Source organism: Ischnura elegans, chromosome 1 (assembly GCF_921293095.1).
Source record: "Ischnura elegans chromosome 1, ioIscEleg1.1, whole genome shotgun sequence".
In the NCBI taxonomy this organism is placed as follows: Eukaryota; Metazoa; Arthropoda; class Insecta; order Odonata; family Coenagrionidae; genus Ischnura; species Ischnura elegans.
The window spans coordinates 79,620,574-79,641,332 of NC_060246.1; the positions used below are offsets into that span (position 1 = coordinate 79,620,574).

At 37.3% G+C, this 20,759-nt stretch overlaps 1 protein-coding gene across 1 annotated transcript in view; it reads left to right on the forward strand.

Moving 5' to 3' along the window:
• Positions 1-20,759, forward strand: part of LOC124164077 (dnaJ homolog subfamily C member 13) — a 64,045-nt gene that overhangs the window by 26,088 nt on the left and 17,198 nt on the right. Inside the window, exons 12-29 of the mRNA XM_046541253.1 lie at positions 1,953-2,114; positions 2,718-2,870; positions 3,135-3,335; positions 4,623-4,847; positions 5,247-5,530; positions 5,623-5,782; positions 5,878-6,174; positions 6,487-6,695; positions 6,974-7,271; positions 12,734-12,885; positions 13,324-13,525; positions 13,844-14,101; positions 15,343-15,481; positions 15,849-16,033; positions 18,246-18,437; positions 18,550-18,729; positions 18,826-19,023; positions 19,650-19,892. Coding sequence (XP_046397209.1) covers positions 1,953-2,114; positions 2,718-2,870; positions 3,135-3,335; positions 4,623-4,847; positions 5,247-5,530; positions 5,623-5,782; positions 5,878-6,174; positions 6,487-6,695; positions 6,974-7,271; positions 12,734-12,885; positions 13,324-13,525; positions 13,844-14,101; positions 15,343-15,481; positions 15,849-16,033; positions 18,246-18,437; positions 18,550-18,729; positions 18,826-19,023; positions 19,650-19,892 — 3,738 coding nt within the window. The remainder of the gene's footprint in view (positions 1-1,952; positions 2,115-2,717; positions 2,871-3,134; positions 3,336-4,622; positions 4,848-5,246; positions 5,531-5,622; positions 5,783-5,877; positions 6,175-6,486; positions 6,696-6,973; positions 7,272-12,733; positions 12,886-13,323; positions 13,526-13,843; positions 14,102-15,342; positions 15,482-15,848; positions 16,034-18,245; positions 18,438-18,549; positions 18,730-18,825; positions 19,024-19,649; positions 19,893-20,759) is intronic.

Genomic DNA, 20,759 nt, shown 5'->3' on the forward strand with positions numbered 1-20,759 from the left:
AGAAAAAAAAATAAGCATGAAACATTTATCGCTGAAAATGTCATTCCATGTACGTAATCGTGGCTGCATTAATGGTCTCTAGTTGTCTCGTTACGATTTGTGGAGGTAGTTAGGCCGTCTTGGGGGTGTCTCCTTGGTAAGATAAGTGGAGGTTTTACATGATAAAGAGGTTCACTACAAAGAGGTTTGCCAATAAATTTACATGCAAATCAGACGGGACCGTAGGGGTGGTATGAAGTATGGAGGTTTACGATGTAAAGTGGTTCACTACATAGAGGTTTTACTGTATTATTATAAATTGAATAAAGGTTATATCCCTGAATGAGAAGCCACCTCATGAGCTAATCTATATATTAGCTGGAACAATATTTTATTTTTGCCTTGAGATGTAATGCAGTATATGATCGATAATCCAGAAATCTAAATAACAGAATGATCTAAACAACCAAAGGTTTTCCAGATTTTTTAAAAATTTCTATTTTTGAAAGTTGCATGTACAAATACGGCTTTTTGTCCTGTTATGGGCAAGTGGTTTCATTGCCTCTCAGAGCCTGGCTGTCTTCGTGCTTATCCCGCGAGAGCTAGTGAATTAATTTGCAGTTTTTTTCTGCAAATTATTTCACTACGTGACTTAGGATACCCAGATGTGGTGATTTCATTCTGTGGAATTCACGGCATCTACAAACTAATACTCAAACTTTCTGTACTTAATTACGAGAGGAATGGAAATGGGTTTAAGTTTACGTTGTGTACGCTGTATGCCCAAAATTACTTAAAATCCATCAGAGGAGATGCAGTTTTCTGGTAAATGCATGGCACATGAATGATAATTGTTTATTATCCTTGGATCAGAAAAGAGTGTTTTCCCAAGTGAATACACACACTGTTACGATCCAAAATTCGTCAATTTTTTTGAAACACCACAAGTGAAATAGCCCATTGCTTCAAGTGCGGGAACCTTGTATTAGTTTTTATTTTGGATATTTTATTTCCGTAGCACCATTAGACATTCTCAAAACATTTTTATCCCTTCCTAATACCTGGGATTGAGATAAGCAGTTCCATGAGATGAGTTAAAGGCCACCCTGCATTATGTTCTCAAGTTGGTCATTAAAGGGGTGACCCCCCCACTAAGCCTGCAGTCTGAAAGTCTCTTTGTGGGTCATGCGGACTAGTTGAAGATTGTTTATGAAGTTAATGCCGAGTAGTTTTTCCAAAATACTCACGTTCTCTGCACTTATAAGATATTAGCTGCGACTATTAATATTAAATTTAAAAGTTAAAATTCATAATCAGTTATTATTTTCTGCAGCAACGCATTCCAAGTAGGATTACCTCTGATTAGAGCATTTGATGATTACTGGTAGGTTAATGTTAGCAGTGGTGAATATGACAAGAAATTTGCGACAGGTTCACATTGAAAAGTATGGAAGAGCAAGAAATTGATGTTCTAGTTGAATTGCCATTTTCCTGTCAATTAGTGGTGGTATCATCAAGGTTACTTTTACAACTTACGACTTACTTCTACTGTCGAGATTCACAGACAAAGAACTTTTTCAAATTTTTCTTAGTATTTTTTAATCACATTTAATCATAAATTTTATGAATATTATTGGGTTTTCCCCATAACGTGACTCTTTACTCATCAATTCATCATGTCCACTAACGCCAATGCACATTTTGAAAACATTTTTTTTTTTTTTTTTTTTGTGTTGGAGTCTTGCCTGCATCCAGGTAACAGATCTATTCACCGGAAATGTCATTAATCTGGAATGTGTCTGGTCCCAAACATTCTGTAATATTGAGCTTCAACTGTTAAGCTGACAGTAGATGCTCTAACATGTCCACTCATAATTTATCATTTCAGAATCTTACTTTTCTCTTATTTTACTGCATTATTGATGTCATTTTAAAATACATATTTATCACTTCATTTTTTTGAAATTTTTCAGCATCCTTCATTGGCAATAGTAAAAGGTGCCGGTCTTGTGATGCGTGCTATTGTGGAGGAGGGGGAAGCAGAAGTGGCTGCACGCATGCAAGACTTGGCTCTTGCGGAAGGAGCTTTGCCTAGACATTTACTTGCTGCATTATTTACCATTCCACCTTCACTGGTAAGTTAATGGTTTAATTGTTCCTGCTCAAAATATGTAGCTTGCTATCCTATTTTAGGATCAATCATTTTCATTCTTTTTAGTGCAAACTATTCAATTCAGTGCAATCTTTGGTGGGAATTAAAACTGCTATTGACACATAGTATAGCTGCATTTACCCATGTTGAAATTAAGTTCCTTTGTGTATATTTTTTCAGTGTTTAGGGTACATGGTAACAGTATTGCTTATCTTATTAATGTTGTGAGAATTGGTAGTCATTGAATCCACTGATGTCTCTCGAAGCGATATATTTCTGAATGCTGTTACATTATACAATTTGTACATTTGAAATATCCAATTAAATTATCACTGTGTTAGTTCAACATAAAACTAGTGACTCATGGAGTGTGAAAATGGATCAGAAAATAAGACTATTCAGAGTGCTCTTCAGCTAACTTGATGACCAGACATTGGTAGTTGTATCATGAATGAATTGAGAAACTTTACTTGAATTTATTATGCCTTTTTTACACATATTTGTTCTCTAGCTTATTAAGTACGGATGAAATCTTTCTGTTATTGATTGAAGTCATTAATTTTATGAAATTATTAATTATCCTCAGGGTGATATGGCTTCAAGAGCAGGAAATACTGGTAAAAATGGCCCTCTTGTTGTGGATAGCCGCCTTTTAGCTCACCGACAACTTTCCAGGCACCTGGTTGGACTCTGGGTGGCTGGTCATCCTACAGCAATGGGATTGCTTAAAAGAATCATGGTATGCTGTTTAAGCGTTTGAGTTAATTGGTGTTTGTGTATAGAATTGTCTGAAAGAATTTATAGCTAAAAGAATGTTGCGAGAAATTAGTTTTTTAAATTGAGCCATTTTTTATTTAAAGAAAACTACCCTGCATACAATGTCTCATATTTTATTTAAATTATAATATATCACCACGAATCAATAATTCATTAGACATTTTTACAAAGATTTTTATAATTTCCTGAGCAATTTATGTAGGTAGACATTTTTTTGTGTCATTAGCCTGCAGGTTTGCTTGCATACCTAGACTCAGATGAGAAAGTGCCACCTCATGAAGAAGAGCATATTTTGGAAAGGGATAATTTGAAACTTGCTCAGGCTGAAAGTGAAGGTAAAGGTGGAAGTTGGGGTTTCCGGAAGCCAACAGCTGCTCAGTGGGCAAACATGGAACGACAGTTACGCCTTGTGGAGAAACAAGTCGAGGTAAATTGATCAAGTTGTATTTGAAATTTAAGTTTTTATTTATTTTTCTCGGATTAACATGAATGAAACATTAAGTATGGCATTAGTCATGCATGAATGAACTTTATTTATATGTGTACAAATATTGCTGTGATGTTGTCATGTGCATGGTCAAAGATTCTGACTTATAAAGGAACTGGTTCATTGGAGCAGTATCTTGATAGAGATGGAGACGGGAAGTAAAACCCTGTAAGACTAATTCTCTTCTACCCAACATGATCAGTGTATATTCCTTCATTGCATTGTGATCAATTGTCCATATGACTTTACTAAAATATCTGGCAATATATGGTTAGCGTATACAAAATAATCATTGGGAACAATACCTTTCCATAATGGTGAATATGATTAGAATGAGAACTTAGCCCACCTAAGTTACTCTCTCAAGTACACAACTTATGCTATTCGTATTTCTATGTGAGATTTCATGTCTGCTCTTTTGCTTGTATGTACTTATTTAAGCCTCTGGCAAAAGGGTCCCTAGTTTTCTCCTCCTTGTGTGGCATTCAGACATCCCGCGGCAAAATTTCTCAGTGTGTGATGGCTTAGGCCTATCCTGAATGCATGTTATTCACATGCCTGAGGCTGGGTCTGGGGTGAATAGGTGGTTGCATATGAGGCTTTAAAAACTATATTTTTACTTCTCACATAGCAGGAGACTTATCAAATCTAGATACATATTTTCAACTGGCAAATCGTAATGCAAGTTTATCAAAGCTTACAGAATCTGAAATGCTGTATTGCATCCAAGCAATGAAAACTCGCTATACCTGTGATTGTAAACCATACAAACATGATTGCATAGCTGCAGCTGTTATTTCCATAATTCTCGGCTTTCTAAAAACAGCAGAAAATTTGATACATATTTAAGTTCTATGTGATCTAGGACTTCTTAATCCTAATCATTTGGGTATAACACTACATCTGGGTATAACACTACATTTGGGTGTAACATTACATTTGCTACATGACTATGGCATGAATGCATTTTATTTACACTTGCATAATACCCTGGGAGCCCCCTATTGAGTTTGGCTGGTAGGAGTCTTTTGTAATTCATTGATTTCTTTGATGAAGAAAAGTATCCTATTGCAACCATTGTTTGTTATTGGGAGTTTTTTTTTAATTAGTCATACTAAAAATTAACAGGTAATGGCTATAAACAAAATTTTACTCCTCTAATGAATTCTGATAACACTTTATCTTTACATCACCTGGTAACTGCACTTCTTATGTCTTTCTTTTCAGCGAACACTGCAACATTGGAGTGCTCGAGTTGGATTTTCTCCTGATTGGGTTTCAAAATCTGGTATCGGTAGTTCCAAGTCTTCGAGTGCGGCTACAGACCTAAGCTCTCGACCCATTGTCCTAAGAAAACGAAGGGAGAGGATAAAAAGTGAGGCTAATTGGCCATTATTTTATTTCCAGTTTGGAAGGGACCATGCATTGCCGAATCTCATATGGAACCATAAGGCAAGCTTATCATTATTTTTAAATATTTTGGTAACATTTATATCTTAGTTAGCAATTGAGGGTTGGAGCTCAGTCAATTACTCACTCTTGGTTTTATAGTTAAATATTTTTGTTTGTTAAGTTTTCTACATTTGCAGTTGTGATTTACTGTCAAAACCTATTTCCATGTACATATATGATGCCAACAATTGGTGTGTGAGAATCGGAGTTTGGGAAAAATTCAGGATAATTTTTTAAATTCTGTGTTTTCTTGTTCAACTTTTCATTGATATTAGTGTTTATTCCATGACTTCTCAGAACTAGAAGGAATTAAGTTATCGTGGTAGCATTTCAAGTGAATATTTTTACCTACACTGTTTATTTAAACTTCTTTTCATTCTTTCAATTCATGCTGAACAGACAAGAGACGAACTGAGAGATGCTTTGGACAATGAAGTCAAATCATTTGTAGCTGATAGAGAAGTAGCAAGTTCTGGAGGAACTCTCTCTGTATCTTGGAATCATGCTGAATTTGAAGTCACATACCAATGTTTGGCAGATGAAATTCGAATAGGTGACTATTACCTTCGCCTTCTCCTGGAACGAGATGGTGTTAACACAGGCTCTCTGAAAGCTCCGAGTGACAATGCCAATCAAGAAAACAGCAAATCGTCCTCGACCTCATCGTCTCCAATACGCAGATCGTGAGACCATATTTATTAATTGTGGTGATCATTGAGCTAATTTATCACATAGTTTGTACAATTAACACTTTCTCTATGCATTTCTTTTGCAGGTATGAATTTTTCAATGACTTATACCACCGTTTCTTATTAAGTGCAAAGCCAGAAATGAAATGTATGTGTCTTCAGGCAATGGCAATAGTGTATGGAAGGCATCATGATGATATTGGGCCATTTTCTGATACTAAATATATTGTTGAAATGTTGTTTCGGGTCAGTTATAATTTAGCTTAATTGATTTTAAACTGCATAATTTTTTGCTTATGTGGTGAATTACTAAAACTGGTGTCTTACTATTTTCACTTCAGTGCATGGATCGAACAGAACGTGATCGACTGTTAATCTTCATTTCCAACCTTGCCCTAGTTCGTCGTAATGTTAAAGAATTTTTAGATGCCAATGGAGTGAGGGTATTAGTTGATCTTCTGACGTTGGCACATTTGCATGAAGGAAGGGCAACACTCACTACTGCTGCAATTCTTGCTGGTAATACTATAGAGGCTGCGCCCAAAGGCCAGGGTGAATCAAGTACCAGAGAAGAAGAGAAAGAATGGTATTATGGGGGAAGTTCTGAAGAAATGAAGGGGCCTATTACATTCCGAGAGGTAACTGGATTTTTATTTCCCCTGATAGTCACTCAGTTTCAACCAAGAACTAAATTTCACTATCTTTTGTAAATTAAACTTGTACAGAAGAGTTTTTTCAAATGGACTTCATATTATATTTTAGTTTTGTGCTAAGAATGTTGAAGTATTTATATATGTATTTAGTATATAATAGGGAAATAATTATCCTGCTTGCCAAGAGACCTATGGTACCTCTCCATTGAAATCAAGTTGACACTCGGCCATAGTTGGACTGTATGTTGGATTATTAACTTAAATCCCATTTTATAGTCTTCCTGTTTCATCTCGTAGATGCAGAAGCTTTGGAATGAAAACAAGTTGACTGCTCGAACGCGTTGCTGGGCTCAAGGAATGGATGGATGGCGGCCTCTGGTTCAAGTTCCTCAATTGCGTTGGACTCTGATAGCTGCCAACAGCAATCCTCCTGTAATGGATGAGAGTCGCCTAGCAACACTTATCCTTGATACTCTAATAAAAATGTGCAACTTTTTTCCTAGCAGGTAAGATGATATTTTTTTATTGCTAAAAAATAATGAATTACTTTCTTCTCTTTAATTGCTTTTTGCAGTATGAAAACAGTATAGATTATTGAAAAAATGGCAGCTTAATCATAGGAAGAAATCTGTTATTCCATAATATGTTACAATATCTGGATGCTTCCTAACTTTCTTGTTAGAATATCAATTTTGCTTTGTTGTTTGAATTAGTAAACAGATGTGCTTTCACTGTCAACACTAGTTTTCTATCTGGGATTGATTTTCTTCTTTATGCATTTTAGGGATTCTGATGGAGCTGTCATTCGACCTATTCCAAGAGTTAAGAGGCAGATATCAGATCCCGGAGTGTTGCCCCACCTTTCCCAGCTCCTTTTGACCTTTGAGCCCGGTTTGGTGGAGAGAGTGTGCACTCTGCTCTGGGAATCCCTGCGTGACAACCCTGGCTCTGCAATTGCTCTACTTCATCATACTGGGGCCGTGTATTTTGCCTTAATGTACACTGGATCAAATGTCCTTCCTGTTGCTAAGCTCCTTCACCTAACTCATGCCAGACTAGGTGCCAATAAAAACCCTAATGAGGTGAGTCAACATTTAACATTTTTTCTTTCATTCAACATTCATTATTTTGCTCTCTCATTGTGAATGGGCTATATATGGGTATTGTGAATTGGGAATGTATACAATGTCCTCTCTGCATCCAAACTGAAGCAATAGTAATGTATCTTAGTATTATTTCGGGCTTCTCTTGTTAGAATGAATTTCTTACTAAGACATCCATCTATAGTTGAAAATATTTTAAATATCATGTTAGGTATGAAATACAGTGAAACCTCTCTTAAAACTCAAGGGACTGAAATGTTGGTGTTTCGTTGATCAGGAGTTTGTTCCCCGGAGGTGATATGCACGTTGCACCATCCTAGGGGCACGGAAATTGAAGCAAGTCTGCATGCGTTATCTTCATTCTACCTTCGCATACTTCAAAACAATGCTGATTTCTTCAATTGCAATGCAAATCGTGGGCAATAGACCACATTTAGGAAGCCTCAGTTTGTATTATTCAATCACTTCGCGTACTTTTTAATCCGTTTTCAAAAATGTATGCTGCGTAGGGGTGAGGGCGAGGCGATCACTTTATTCTCAATATTTGAAATAGAGTACATGTATTCGCGAGATTTACTGTTAAAAATTAAGAGCTTAATAGATTTGACCATCCCTAATATAAATTTAACTTAAAAGCGCCAACTATTGCTTCATCCCTATAAAATTTAGATCGCTCTAACATGACGACGCAAGTTGCGACTTTCGTCGACCCATTTAAGTGCAGCGGGTGGCAGCCTTTCTTTATAGTAGTCGAATCCATAATACTTTATTGCAATATTTGCAGTCACATGCTTTGTAAATAATTGCTAGCAACATTTTCATCGTATTCCGGATAGACAACTGCCGCTAAGAAAACAGCTTGAAAGGCCTCATGCCGGAGTTCTCGAAGTAATATACGTCACGATTTTGAAAAATGAGTTTTCGAGAAATTATATTCTGCCACCCTCAGTTTGCTGGCTTTGCGGATGACTAAATTTGAGCCTACTCAAGTGAACTCATCAAACGACCCTTCAATATTCGCATCTTTTGAGAGACCCTGCCAAAATTCACGGATTTCACCATCACTCTCCATCGTGTGGTCGCAGTTGACTGCAAACTGGAAAGACAAATGCCGATAAGAAAACAGCTTGAAAGGCCTCATGCATGAGTTCTCGAAGTAAAATAAGTCACGATGATTAAGCTGTTGACTGCAAACCCGGTTTTTGCAAAATGACTAAATATGATGACAGGTGTGACATGCTTCCAAGCTTTGCAAAGCCGCTGCATTACCTGCAAAATGGTCCTCTTCAATTTTGCCGATCCCTTATATCCATTCAGCAAACTAAAAACTCCACTAAAATGCTATGGTAATGCCGCTTCGCAGCATAAATGATCCCTTGGTCGAGAGGTTGCAACTTTGCTGGTGCAGTTAGGGGGGAAGAAAATAACATACACATTTCTTATTGTTAGTCCTTTGTTGGGGCCCGTGCAGCGATGGAGGAAGAAATCTACTTTCCCCATGAGTGCATCAACTCCCACCAACCATCGCTGAAATAATCCCGCTGTCATTCATGAATTTTTGCTGCTACCACAGGGGCGAGGCATCACTCTCACCACTAGCGTAGCCAGGGGAGAGGTCCAAGGGGTACAAAATATTTCTTTAAAAAATGAAGTTTTTTCGATTATGAAAAGTGTTAAAATAAGTTTAAAACTCTCTACTTAGTACCCTGTTTTTCATAAATTCCCCCCCTTGTTTTGGACCCCCCTGAACAAAATTCCTGGCTACCCTACTGACTAACATTCTTAAAACAGCGGAGTTTCACATACCGTATAAGCGTGTGTAAGAGGCGCACACGTGTAAGAGGTGCACCCCTATTTTGAGCATCGGAGCTATGAAGAAAAAAAATTTGCGGCATTTTTTTTATACTATCGTGCGGTGTTGCAGACGTTCGCCTGGAATTTCGACAGTTATCGAACTTTTCTCTTTCAATATTAATTAGCGGTAATAGCGGCATAAGAGGGAGTAGAAAGAGGTCTGATCCTCTCTTCGCATACGCCGTTGCTCTACAATGCTTGTCCTATTCACGAACAATTTTGTTTAAATGCTCTTGCAGGAGTATTGCAATAGAATTGCAGCCGTGGAAAATTTTAAGGCAAAACACGACAAGCACATAGCATAAACCTTCCCAAGAGCTTGGACAACAATCGGGGCAATCTCAGCGCCGTAGGATAATAACCACGTCGTAGATTTAACGGAACCACACTCGGCCCTCCATCAGCCAATGCCTCTGCCGTTTTTTTTCTTTCCGAGACCCCACTGGAAAATAGGAAAACATCAAGTTACAGGGGAACAATGGAAACGTGTTTCATCCCTACCCCGTCTCACCAACTGACCTTGATCGATCTCCCAGTTTCTGGAGGCCAAATGCTGGGTGAGTCATCTACTGAGCCCGAAGATATCTCGGTAGCTTTCAATAATTGTATGACACGCACGGCGTTCAAAAAAAGAAAGAGATCTAACGCGACGCATATCTGACAGAATTTAAGTTTTTTAAGCTCTAATTGTTTGACACAAAGATTTATGGTTAAAACAAGGCTACTAATATTCAAAATAGTCCAAACAGGACAATTTTGGAAGAAACAAGCGTAGCATAAGCGCATTCAAACACGACGAGACGGACTGGAAACTTTAGGCAACGCAAACTGCGTATATCACATTGCTGCGCCTTCGCCCCTTCTCTTTGAAGGCAACGATGTCACATGTGAGATCGAACGTGTTCTTCCCGTGCTCCTTCGCTCATAGCCTCGTAGCTTGAAATACGGAGGGTCCGAATCGCGCTCCTTCCCCTGGACCTCTCCTTCCGCGCTCTTCACTTATAAGTATTTCTGATTTCTTCCATCCACAATTTAGTCCAACAATGAACACACTCGTTCGAATTTTTTAAAGCGCAGGTTTTGACACCAATATAATTTTCAGTTGCAATAATCCTCATATTAGCGTCTGAAGATGATTTTTGGAAAATCAGGTCCTCAGCGTAATGGAAATTACTCGGCAAGACAGATATTGACTATTAACTAGGTATGTCCTTCAAAAATACGCGTTTCTCTACTTTTGATAACCGATTACTATTTGCAGTATAAATGCCACGAGATGCCCAATTGTGGCAGTAAATTTAGCGCGCCCTCCAGAGCGAAAAACCCTGCGCGATCTTCCATGTTCACCTCTGGGGTACCGACGTAACGGCGCGATGCTTACAAGAAAAGCAAACAGGAGCATTTTGAAAATACGTCACTAAGGGAGAAACTCCCCTGCCTGCCGCTTGTTTTTGACCGAGGATTACTGATGACTGACTCGCACTGAAAACCAAGGCCACTCAGTTCCCCTTAGACTTGCGACCGGTGAAGGGGAGGGGGGGGGGAAGATAAGAAGTTTGTGTAAGAGGCGCACCCTCATTTTCGGCTGCAATTTCTAGGAAAAAAGGTGCGCCTCTTACACGCGCTTATACTGTATTTCCCCACCAAAAACGGAGGCAACTTCTCGGAGCCATCACTATTGGTGCATAGGAGTACTATATAACATTCTTAGCTCGTTTTTCCCCCGTGGCATGCCTCTTCCTATAGAGTACAGTCAGGAAGCAAATTTAAAAAATGCTTTGTCAGCATTAAATAAGTCCTTAGAACCGTTTCCCTCTCCAATTAGTAAATGAAACTTCTCTCTACAACTTTCCACCACACAAGGATTCACAGAAACCTCCTCCCCACAAATTTTTAATGACGACAGGTTCCTTGGAAGTGCACTGTCTTTTAAATTTCTGAAGCTACCCATTGGGTGGCGTGAAGCTATCCGTTCCCAACTTCAGGACCTTCATTCTTGCTTGCTGCTGCAATATGGGTCCTGCAATGGGGATCAGCTCCATGCAGGTAGTTGAAGACATTTGCCCATTGATATTGGTGATGAGGCATTTTCGGTTAGGCTCCTGGGACGCAGCGTTAATTGCAAGAATTGTCTAGTATTGATGTCCGAATGTCATACTTAATTGCGACCTCCGTCTTCTTCATGCAACGATCCATGGCTGTCAAAAATCTTTTCCTCTAAAGAAAATCAACACAGCTTCACATCACGTTAGGACATCGCTACAATCGTATGACAGAGACGGACCTTGAGAATAAAGCTCTCTATTCCAATAACATCTAGATCAATGGGGAAATGTTGTCTTTAATTGCTTAAGTCCGAATATTTTTTATTTTCGAGAATTTATCCAAGATTGCGGCAAAGGCAAACATTTTTCCTATTTTTGAGATGATATTGAAATAAACTATAAGAATGAAACAAGAGTTACTGCTGAGTCGTATATATTCAAGATAGTTAAGAGAGGCAAATTTTGGCTTTCATCTTCTAGCGCGCACATTGTATCTTTCGTAATTTGAAGAAGTTATACAAATGGCGGCGAGTGAAAAAAATGCTTCTCGGAATTTACGCGTTGCAATTCTGTGAAGTATCTTAAACAACCGTTAAAAGAATGCGATTGAAGTACATAGCTATAGATTTCATATCTTTGAGCGTGTGAATATTGGGACATTGAGTTATTTTACGAAAGTCAGCATTAGCATTTTTTGCAATTCGCCGTGAGCCATGAATTAGGGTAGGCGGAAACACCACAATGAAGGTTATGGTTGCGGATAATAATGACGATTCTAATTGGCTTATTCAGTGGAAGTCTCTGATTGGCCCTCCAACGCTACGAATATTAAATTATTCATATGAAAATAAAAATTTAACCAGAAAAATTGGTTATTGAGAGGTGAATTTCACTCGATCGTGCCAAAATTTCATTTCGTTGATCGGGAGTTTTCGTAAAAGAGTTCGTTCATCGGGGTGTTTACTGCTACTACTGTGTTTACATAGACAATTGACCGGACCAATAGCATTTGTTTATTGAACGGAGTTCTTCGTTTAGCGGGAGTTCGTTAAGGTGAGGTTTTACTGTATGCATATGCATAAATAACGTGAAAATATCATGTTAAATTGTGCTATCATGTAGAACTATTGCTTATATGTGACATGAATAGTGATGGGTGGAATCTATACTTTGTGAAATGTATCAAAGATCAAAAACACGGATTTGATTTAATCTCTAAATTCTAGCTCTTCTCTATATATGATTGTAGTATGATTCTTAAAGCTTTGGAAAAAATGTAATGAAGTTCAAGTTTGAATTTGGAAATTTATTTCTGAGTTCTAAATATTCTATCATGGAGCATGAACAAGAGGCAGTTTTTAAGCATCTGTGGCATTTTATTACATGGCATTTAATTCGCTGTGAAATGGAACTGAGCCAGCATCTTGCAATTTCAATGATGGTATTAGAAATATTTTTATGACATGATTTTTAATAGTTGGTCGGTAATATTTAGTGTCAGTGTCTTTTTCGTAAGTAATTTCTTATTTCTTACTTATTTAGGATCCAGGTTGGCCAAGGGGAGGCAGTATGCTTGGGCAGTTACTTCCAGAGGCAATGGTTTCATATTTAGAAAATCACGGTCCTGAAAAGTTTGCGGAAATATTCCTTGGGGAATTTGACACTCCAGAGGCTATTTGGAACACTGAAATGAGGTTAATATTTATTATCATTGTGCAATGCCGTATCCATATGTTTTACAACCCTTAGAACCTTTTTTTTAAAGATTTCAAGATACTTGAATGAGGTCTGGTGTTGAGTAGATAAAAGTGGGCTATGTTTTCCATTACAGATGACTTAAAACGTTTTTCTGTAGTTATTTTTGTTTTGATAATTAGAGATGCATTGTTTGAGCTAAGTCAGATTTTGGTCATGTGTAGATTTTTCTCTTAAAAATATTTCATCCACCAAGAAGTCCCTCACAAAAATCATGATGAGCTCGCTGTTTCATAAGTGAAGCATAGTTTTTAAGGATATGTGATTCCATCATCATACATGTTCCAATTTTTAGTGTTATAAATTTGGTCTTTTTATTTCTGCTTTGTAAAATTAATACCCAGAGTTGACTCTTGAATGCATCACTTTACCTTCAGGCGAATGATGATTGAGAGGATTGCAGCGCATGTGGCTGACTTCAGTCCCCGCTTACGTAGCAATATTCGTGCTCAGTATGTTTATTGTGCCATCCCGGCTGTGCGCTATCCACAACTAGAGCGGGAGTTGTTCTGTGGTATTTACTACCTGCGACACCTGTGTGATACCACTCGCTTCCCTGAATGGCCCATAGCAAGGCCGGTAAGAGAAAAGATGTGTTCTTAGGTTTAAAGATTCTATTTATTTTGTAGTCATGCTTCTCAGTTTTTTGTATTTTTTCTTCATTAAATCCTCACATAAAATGCTAGACTTTCTAATTTCTGTTACTATGGATGGCACATTGTACTTAGAGGTTTAGTCCTGTCAAAAATCAACCTCTGTGGAAGATATTTTTTCTTTTTATACCTTCTTGTTTTATGAGTTGACCTTTATTTGAATTTTAATCACTGCATTGATCCCAAGATAGTTAATTGGAGCTTTTTTGTGGAAAGTAACTGATGTTTATTTTACTGTAACAAGGTGGAGTTATTAAGAGAAATCCTTGAAGCCTGGCGAGCTGAGGTTGAAAAAAAGCCTCCAACAATGTCAATAGAGGAAGCATACAAGGTGTTGGGGCTTGAGAGAAATGCTGCCAAGAGTAAAGACAAAGCAGCAGATTCCAAGGAAGGCAATGGTGAAGGGAAAGGGTCTTTGAAACGCTATGATGAAGCTGCCGTGAGGAAAGCGTATTATCGCCTGGCGGCAAAGTTTCATCCTGACAAAAACCCAGATGGTAGGGTAAGTAGCATCTGAATTATTTCTCTGTATTTAATAAAGATCTTTTATTTGATTTGCGAACCAGTAATTTTTCTTTTAGTCTTAATACTATGAACGGAAACCTAATGACCTCTTAAGGAAACTCCTGCTGACATTCCATTTTCAAGACTTATTTGATAGTTGCATGTATTTAATTTACAATTGTTTTAAAATGGAAGTCTCCTATCAAAATTTAAAATCTTATGGCATCCAATGTCATTGAATGAATACTTCTCATTGAAAACTATTTCATGGGAATGATTGAAGAAGTTATGCAATTAGAATACATATGGACATGTCATATTGATTTTGTTGATAATTTTTGCTAGGTTGTTACCAATTTAAGTTGTCTGTAACAATGCTATTGAATCAGTTGCCTAAAAATTTTTCTGGACTGATGAAATTTACCTTGGGTTAATGGTATAAACCCTGTCTTTTATCATTTACCTTTAGTGTGTACTTTCATGAATTAAAGTTGCAAGTGATTAATTACTTTAGATGAGAATATTGCCGATTATTTTTCAAATTGCAATGGTGAAGGAAAAAAAAGCTGCTTGAGAGTGAAAATACTTGGTGGAAGTGAAACCCAGTAGTGGAGATGAAATTTTCAAATTTGTCAACAATTTTAAGTGTTCAACATGTGTTGTGTGTGGAAATCAACCAAATGTTAATGATGCATAGAAATTTTTAAAATTTGCTTTCTAGATGTGAAATCAAAGCAACCTTTGTTTTAATTCTAATTTCAAAAAAGTCCACCTTGCCTGCCTTGAGAATTTCTCGATGCGAAATATGTATCTTGAAATAGATTGCCTTGAAGCATGCCTAGTGAAAAGTTACAACTGAGAGTTTCATGTTTCTTGTAGCTTATTCAAAGATCAGAAAATTATATCCTTTCTATTCTTCCCTTATCAAGAGACTTAGTTGAATTAGTAATGAATACGATTATATGCCACCTTTAATTTTTTCTCTTGAATGGCCTAATAAAATTCATGACGAATGAATCATTGAAAGAAATACTCATTGGTCCATGATAGGGACTTATTAAAGTTCTTATGAGAGACTATAAATTCTTTATTCCAAGTTATGGTTGCCATAATTTTTTATTCATCATTAGCACTTGTATTTTCTAATTTTTTTCTCCTGTCAATTAGTGTTTCTTCCTCAATTAGTCTTTTAGTGCTGAATTTTGTTCTAAATGTAATACTTCCAAATTAACTTTTCAGGATCAATTTGAGGCTGTGAACAAAGCTTACGAGTTTCTTTGCAGCCGATCTGCATGGTCGGCATCCGATGGGCCTGACCCTAACAATATTGTTTTAATATTAAAAGCTCAAAGCATTCTATTTGAACGCTATACAGAAGGTGAGAATATGCTAGTTTTATTTTTATTGCTTTTTCTTTAATGGCCAAGGAATGCTGAATGCTCTTACCATATTCAGTGTGATATCTATCGTAGTGTCATTATAATTGACTATCTATGTTTTGCTTGCCTGAGAACCTTTATTGAAACCTTACTCATCTTTTACAGAAGATTAGAGTACCTCATGTAACCACATTTCGCTTCTTAGAAAAGTGATTATGAGAAATAACTGCTCAATGAATTACTGCTGTAATTTTTAATATTAGTGTTTCTGCTTTTTGATTATGTTGCCATCTTTGCCTCTGTCTACATTGTTAATCGATTCATTTGTGCAGAAAATGAGTGACGTTTTTCTTTCTTTACTCCCAGAACTGCATCCATACAAATATGCTGGGTATCCTCAACTTATAAAAACTATTAGGATTGAGACATCAGATGAGAGGCTTTTTTGCAAGGAAGCACCACTACTGGCAGCAGCCACAGAACTTGCCTACCATACACTTCAGTGTTCTGCCATTAATGCTGAAGAATTAAGGCGTGAGAGAGGATTGGATGTAAGAACATCATTTAAGATTAAACTACTGTCATCTAAAGGAAGTTCAAAGAGGGTTTTTGGTACCTCTTTAATTTTAAATAACCTGTATGTGATATAGTAACGTTAATTTCTACGCATTATCCTTTTCAAAATATTCCTTTGGCAATGAAGTATCACCTGTCAAATTGAATTTTAGGGATTTGTATTGATTTTTTTTTTCAGGATGAGTTGGTTCTTAAATTTTTTCGGTTCTCGGTACCGGTCCGGTTCTCTCCCATCGGTTCTCGGTTCTCGATACTCGGTTCAAAGGATGAACTCTTATTATCTGAATTTATGGCAAATTTAAATGAAAAACCACAAGAAGTGAATGAAAATAATTTTGCTAAAGATGTAAATTAGCAGGAAAGTTCTGCACAAAAAAATTAAGATTTTCTCCATAATTTTATTTTCTAAGAAAGAAAGTTTAAATAACACGTTAAAGAGTGCATGATCGACCAATATGTCACATTACATGAGGCAGCCACTGGTTCTCTCTCCAGGTTTTGCTTTAGAAAATCCAACATTTTTACCTTAACTGGGTCGAGTCTATTATTTTTTTGGCAGAAATATTGCCATCAACAGGTGTTCACTGAAAACAGTAGGGTTAAATGTTGATTTTGAAGGGCTTATATGCTTTGAGAACAGTTTACATATTGCATAACATCTGGATCAATAGTGAAACTCCCCCAACTTCAGACGACATCATTCGTTAATTTGTGGTAACTTGTGAGTCAGTTCAAAATATATTCTGTATTCTGCGATGTAGCTTAAGTTGTTACTTTAATTGACAACATATTCACATTCACTGTCACAGTTCTTATAACCTCAACAGTAAACTGCTCAACACGCCGGTTCAGCGACACCACGGATAAACTGAGCGGCTGTGAGGTAATGCAAAATTGTATTGCAGTGTTGCATTCTGCAGGATAACAACACTTTTTGATGCCTTGCTTAGGTTTATCAACTTACGAACAAGCTCTCGGAACACATCTTGCTCGTATGTCGAATAATTACTGTATATGTACATGGCTCAATAGTAAGACCACTGTCAGAAGAAACGATTTTCTGCTGGCCGCCTTTCACAGCACAGCACACGGCGTCAGCTAGTTTGAAAAGCTCGTATAGGGAAATTTTACAATTTTGGCGAGAGCGACAAAGTGGCGAACTCTTAAATGTGCGAGTTAGCGAGCAACTCTTAAAAGAAAAAAAAACCGTGGAAGCCATGCAATCGGAAATTAATGTATGCATTTTAATCTCTTTTCACTTTTTGGCCTTAAATACGCTGCAGACCATTTCGGCTTTGGGCACCAAATTCAAATCCTCGCCACCGTTCCGAGGTGGTTCCAAAGTACCGACTTTATGCGACCGGTTCTCTATACCGGTTCCACAGCCAAGAACGGGCAGTACCGACAGCTGGGTACTGGAACCGACCCATCTCTAATTTTTTTACGTTGGTTTAAAACACTGGTTTTAGGTAACAAGTAGAGAGCAGAGCATGTTAAGCATTCAGTAGCATACTTAATACCGATTTTTTTCACTTTGAAAAACAGGAAAATAAGATCTATTAGGTACATCATCAAGAGTCTTAATAAAGGAATACAAAATTAAGTAAATATTATGTTATCATTGTTAACATTTTCAACGACATGGGCATTATAGAAAGAAACAATAATTTTTCAAGTGGAAACTGGTATACTATTTATAATATAATTTGTATTTTACTGTGTAAGGTTATCACTTGCTATACACAAGATGTGATTGATATGGGAATTTTTGATATTCTTTGCATTTTTAATGCAATTCTTTTAGCATTGAATGTAAATGAAGAATATCAGTCTTTGCTACTAATGAAGCAATTTTGGAAATAGTTTTACTTGAATGGTGGCAACTTTATGACATATTTTTCTTACTGGCCATCATTCATGGTGTTAAATTAGCATTAATATTTATGTAATCACCTATTTCAAGACCAGAATTAATAAATGTTTATACCGGTAATGTAGACTTTTTCTCTTTTATTGTTCATCTTCCATTTATACCACTAGCAGTTATTCAAAAGAGGTTGTACTATTTTTATGTTTAAATCACCATGCATTGCTCTTATGTGCACTATATTTTGTTGGTGAGGCTGAGTTTTTGATCCATCATGAATTTTGGCTGAATCACTAATTCACATTTATTTGCATTTCTAGGCCCTTCTTGATGCATTTTCTAGATGTGTGTCAGTCATAGGTGAATCAACCGCCCCGACTGAAACTGCCGTTCATGTATGCCATAATGCAATAAGGTGTTTTACTGTTGCTGCGAGATTCCAAGCCTGTCGAGACAAGATGGTTGAGATGACAGGATTAGTACCTGAGATATGCCGAGTTCTACGTTTCAAGGTTCAATTTATATCCCAACTTCTTCTCAAACCATGTCATTTCTGAAGAATATTTATGCGTATAATTATGCCTTATTTACTTGGATTGAATGAACGTGATATTTTCTTCTCAGCATTTGTTTCGCCTTTGTTCCTCTGCTGTGGAGTGCGTCAGTGCCTTAAGCGTTGATGGCATCCTGCAGATGCAACTTTTGCAGTGGGGTGCCCTTACTCGACTCCTGCCAACCTTTTTTGCGTATGACTATACCCTTGATGAGGGTGGTGTTACTCGCTCAGAAAATGCCAACCAACAGGTGGGTTTGTTGTTTCATTCCCTAGCTACAGTTTAAAAGCACCTCATTTATCCTTGAGCATCTGATGGAATGATACCTGTGAAACCAATTTTTCAGGAGGTGTCAAACCGTCTAGCCAAGCTAGCTGTAGGGGCATGTGCTCGATTGGGAGGCTATTTACAAAGTGAAGGTGGCACAGAAGATGATTCGTTCTTGCCAAGGGAAACTCCTGCCAATCCTGTCGCAAGAGCAGCTCTTTCGGCACTGCTGACTCCTTATCTTGCTCGTCAGTTGGCGAAGGATAAACCTCAAGAGGTAATTATTTTGAACTTTCCACTTATCTTAATTTTTCTTATACTATTCTAAAGAACTTCTGATTGTTTGTCAGTTGAAGCAGTTTGGCTGTTGACCTTAAAGCTGATTGTGTTTTAACTCTCTGCTATGATTTAAACTATAATAAAAGAAAACTTTCCACTAATGTAGGAATTTTATCATCATCAGTAATGATGGTCAGAAGGATATCTTTTTTGCAGTCCTCATTTGTGTTTTGCTAAAATATCTTGTGTTACTCTCTCTTCTCCATTAGGGAGGTCTCCAAAATTTTGCTTGTATTAAATTAGCCTTGATATGTATTCTCATATTTTTTGCGTCTGTAAAAATGGCATTAAGGGGCAGGGATAACCTGTAGATTCCCAAACAGGGAATTAAAGTTTCTTTTCATTTGATGTGAATGGTAGCTCATTCTCTTTATATTCTTTAGTGTGAAGTTGTTGAATAATTTCTGCAGCATCATTGTGATGTGCTCGGTAGTTGGGCTCAGAATAATTGGCCTATATCGTATGAAATTCAGCTGTATCGAAGTTAATTGTCAACCCCTTCTCTTTACAGTAAATAGGCTCTACTTTCATTCATCCTAAACATATCTTTTTATTTTCTTACAGCTCCTAAAAATTTTAACTAGCAATACAGAAAATCCATATCTTATATGGAATAATGGTACAAGGGCTGAGTTGGGTGAGCATTTAGAAGAGCAAGGCAAGAGATCATGGGGTGGCAGTGAGGGAGGTGGAGATCATGCTCTTCTTGCTGACTCATCGTTTAAGTACTCTGCACATTCCAAGGAGCTTCTGGTTGGTGAAGTGTTTCTAAGGATCTACAATGAGCAGCCTACTTTTCCTATTGAGGTAATATATGATGCAAAATGCCTATTACTAAGGCTCTATGTAATTGATAAAATTTCATTCTGTCAATACGTAGTACTCCCACTGATGTGCATAATTAAGATAGATTTGTTTTGTGCATCATCTTAGGATTATGTACATTAATGGTGATTTTGTATACAATCTGGTTTTTACTTGCTTTTAAGTGTAGTTAAATATAATTCTTGATGCTAGTTAAGGTTCTCTTTGAGTATTTCTAAAGAGACTGTCATAGAAAAGCAAGATCTTGGTGAGAATTAAAATTACAAATTTGTTAGCAATATGTAATGAATTTTCCTTTTCCATGTGATATTGTTGGGAGACTCCTAAAGAGTGCTCTAAGAGATTGGCGATTGGGCCACACTTCTGGTGTGTGATCTCTTATCATTCCTATATACCGTATAAGCGTGTGTAAGACGTGCACCTTTTTTCCCAGGAATTGCTGCTAAAAATGAGGGTGCGCCTCTCACACAAACTTCTTTTCTTTCCCCCCTCCCCTTCATTGGTCGCAAGTCCAAGGGCAACGAAGTGGCCTTGGCTTTCAGCCATCTGAAACCTTAGGTCATAAACATGCGGCAGGCAGGGGAGTTTTTCCCTTAGACGTATTTTAAAACTGCTGCAGTATGCTCTTCTTGCTCGTAAGCATTGCGCCATCATGTCAGTACCTCAGAGGTGAACATGGAAAAGATCGCACGGGTTTTTTTCACTCTGGAGGGCACACTAAATTTACTGCCACAAGTGGGCATCCCACGACATTTATACTGCAAATAGTAATCGCAAATCAAACATAGAGAAACTTGTAGTTTTGAAGGACAATACCTGATTAGTAGTCAACATCTGTCTTGCCGAGTA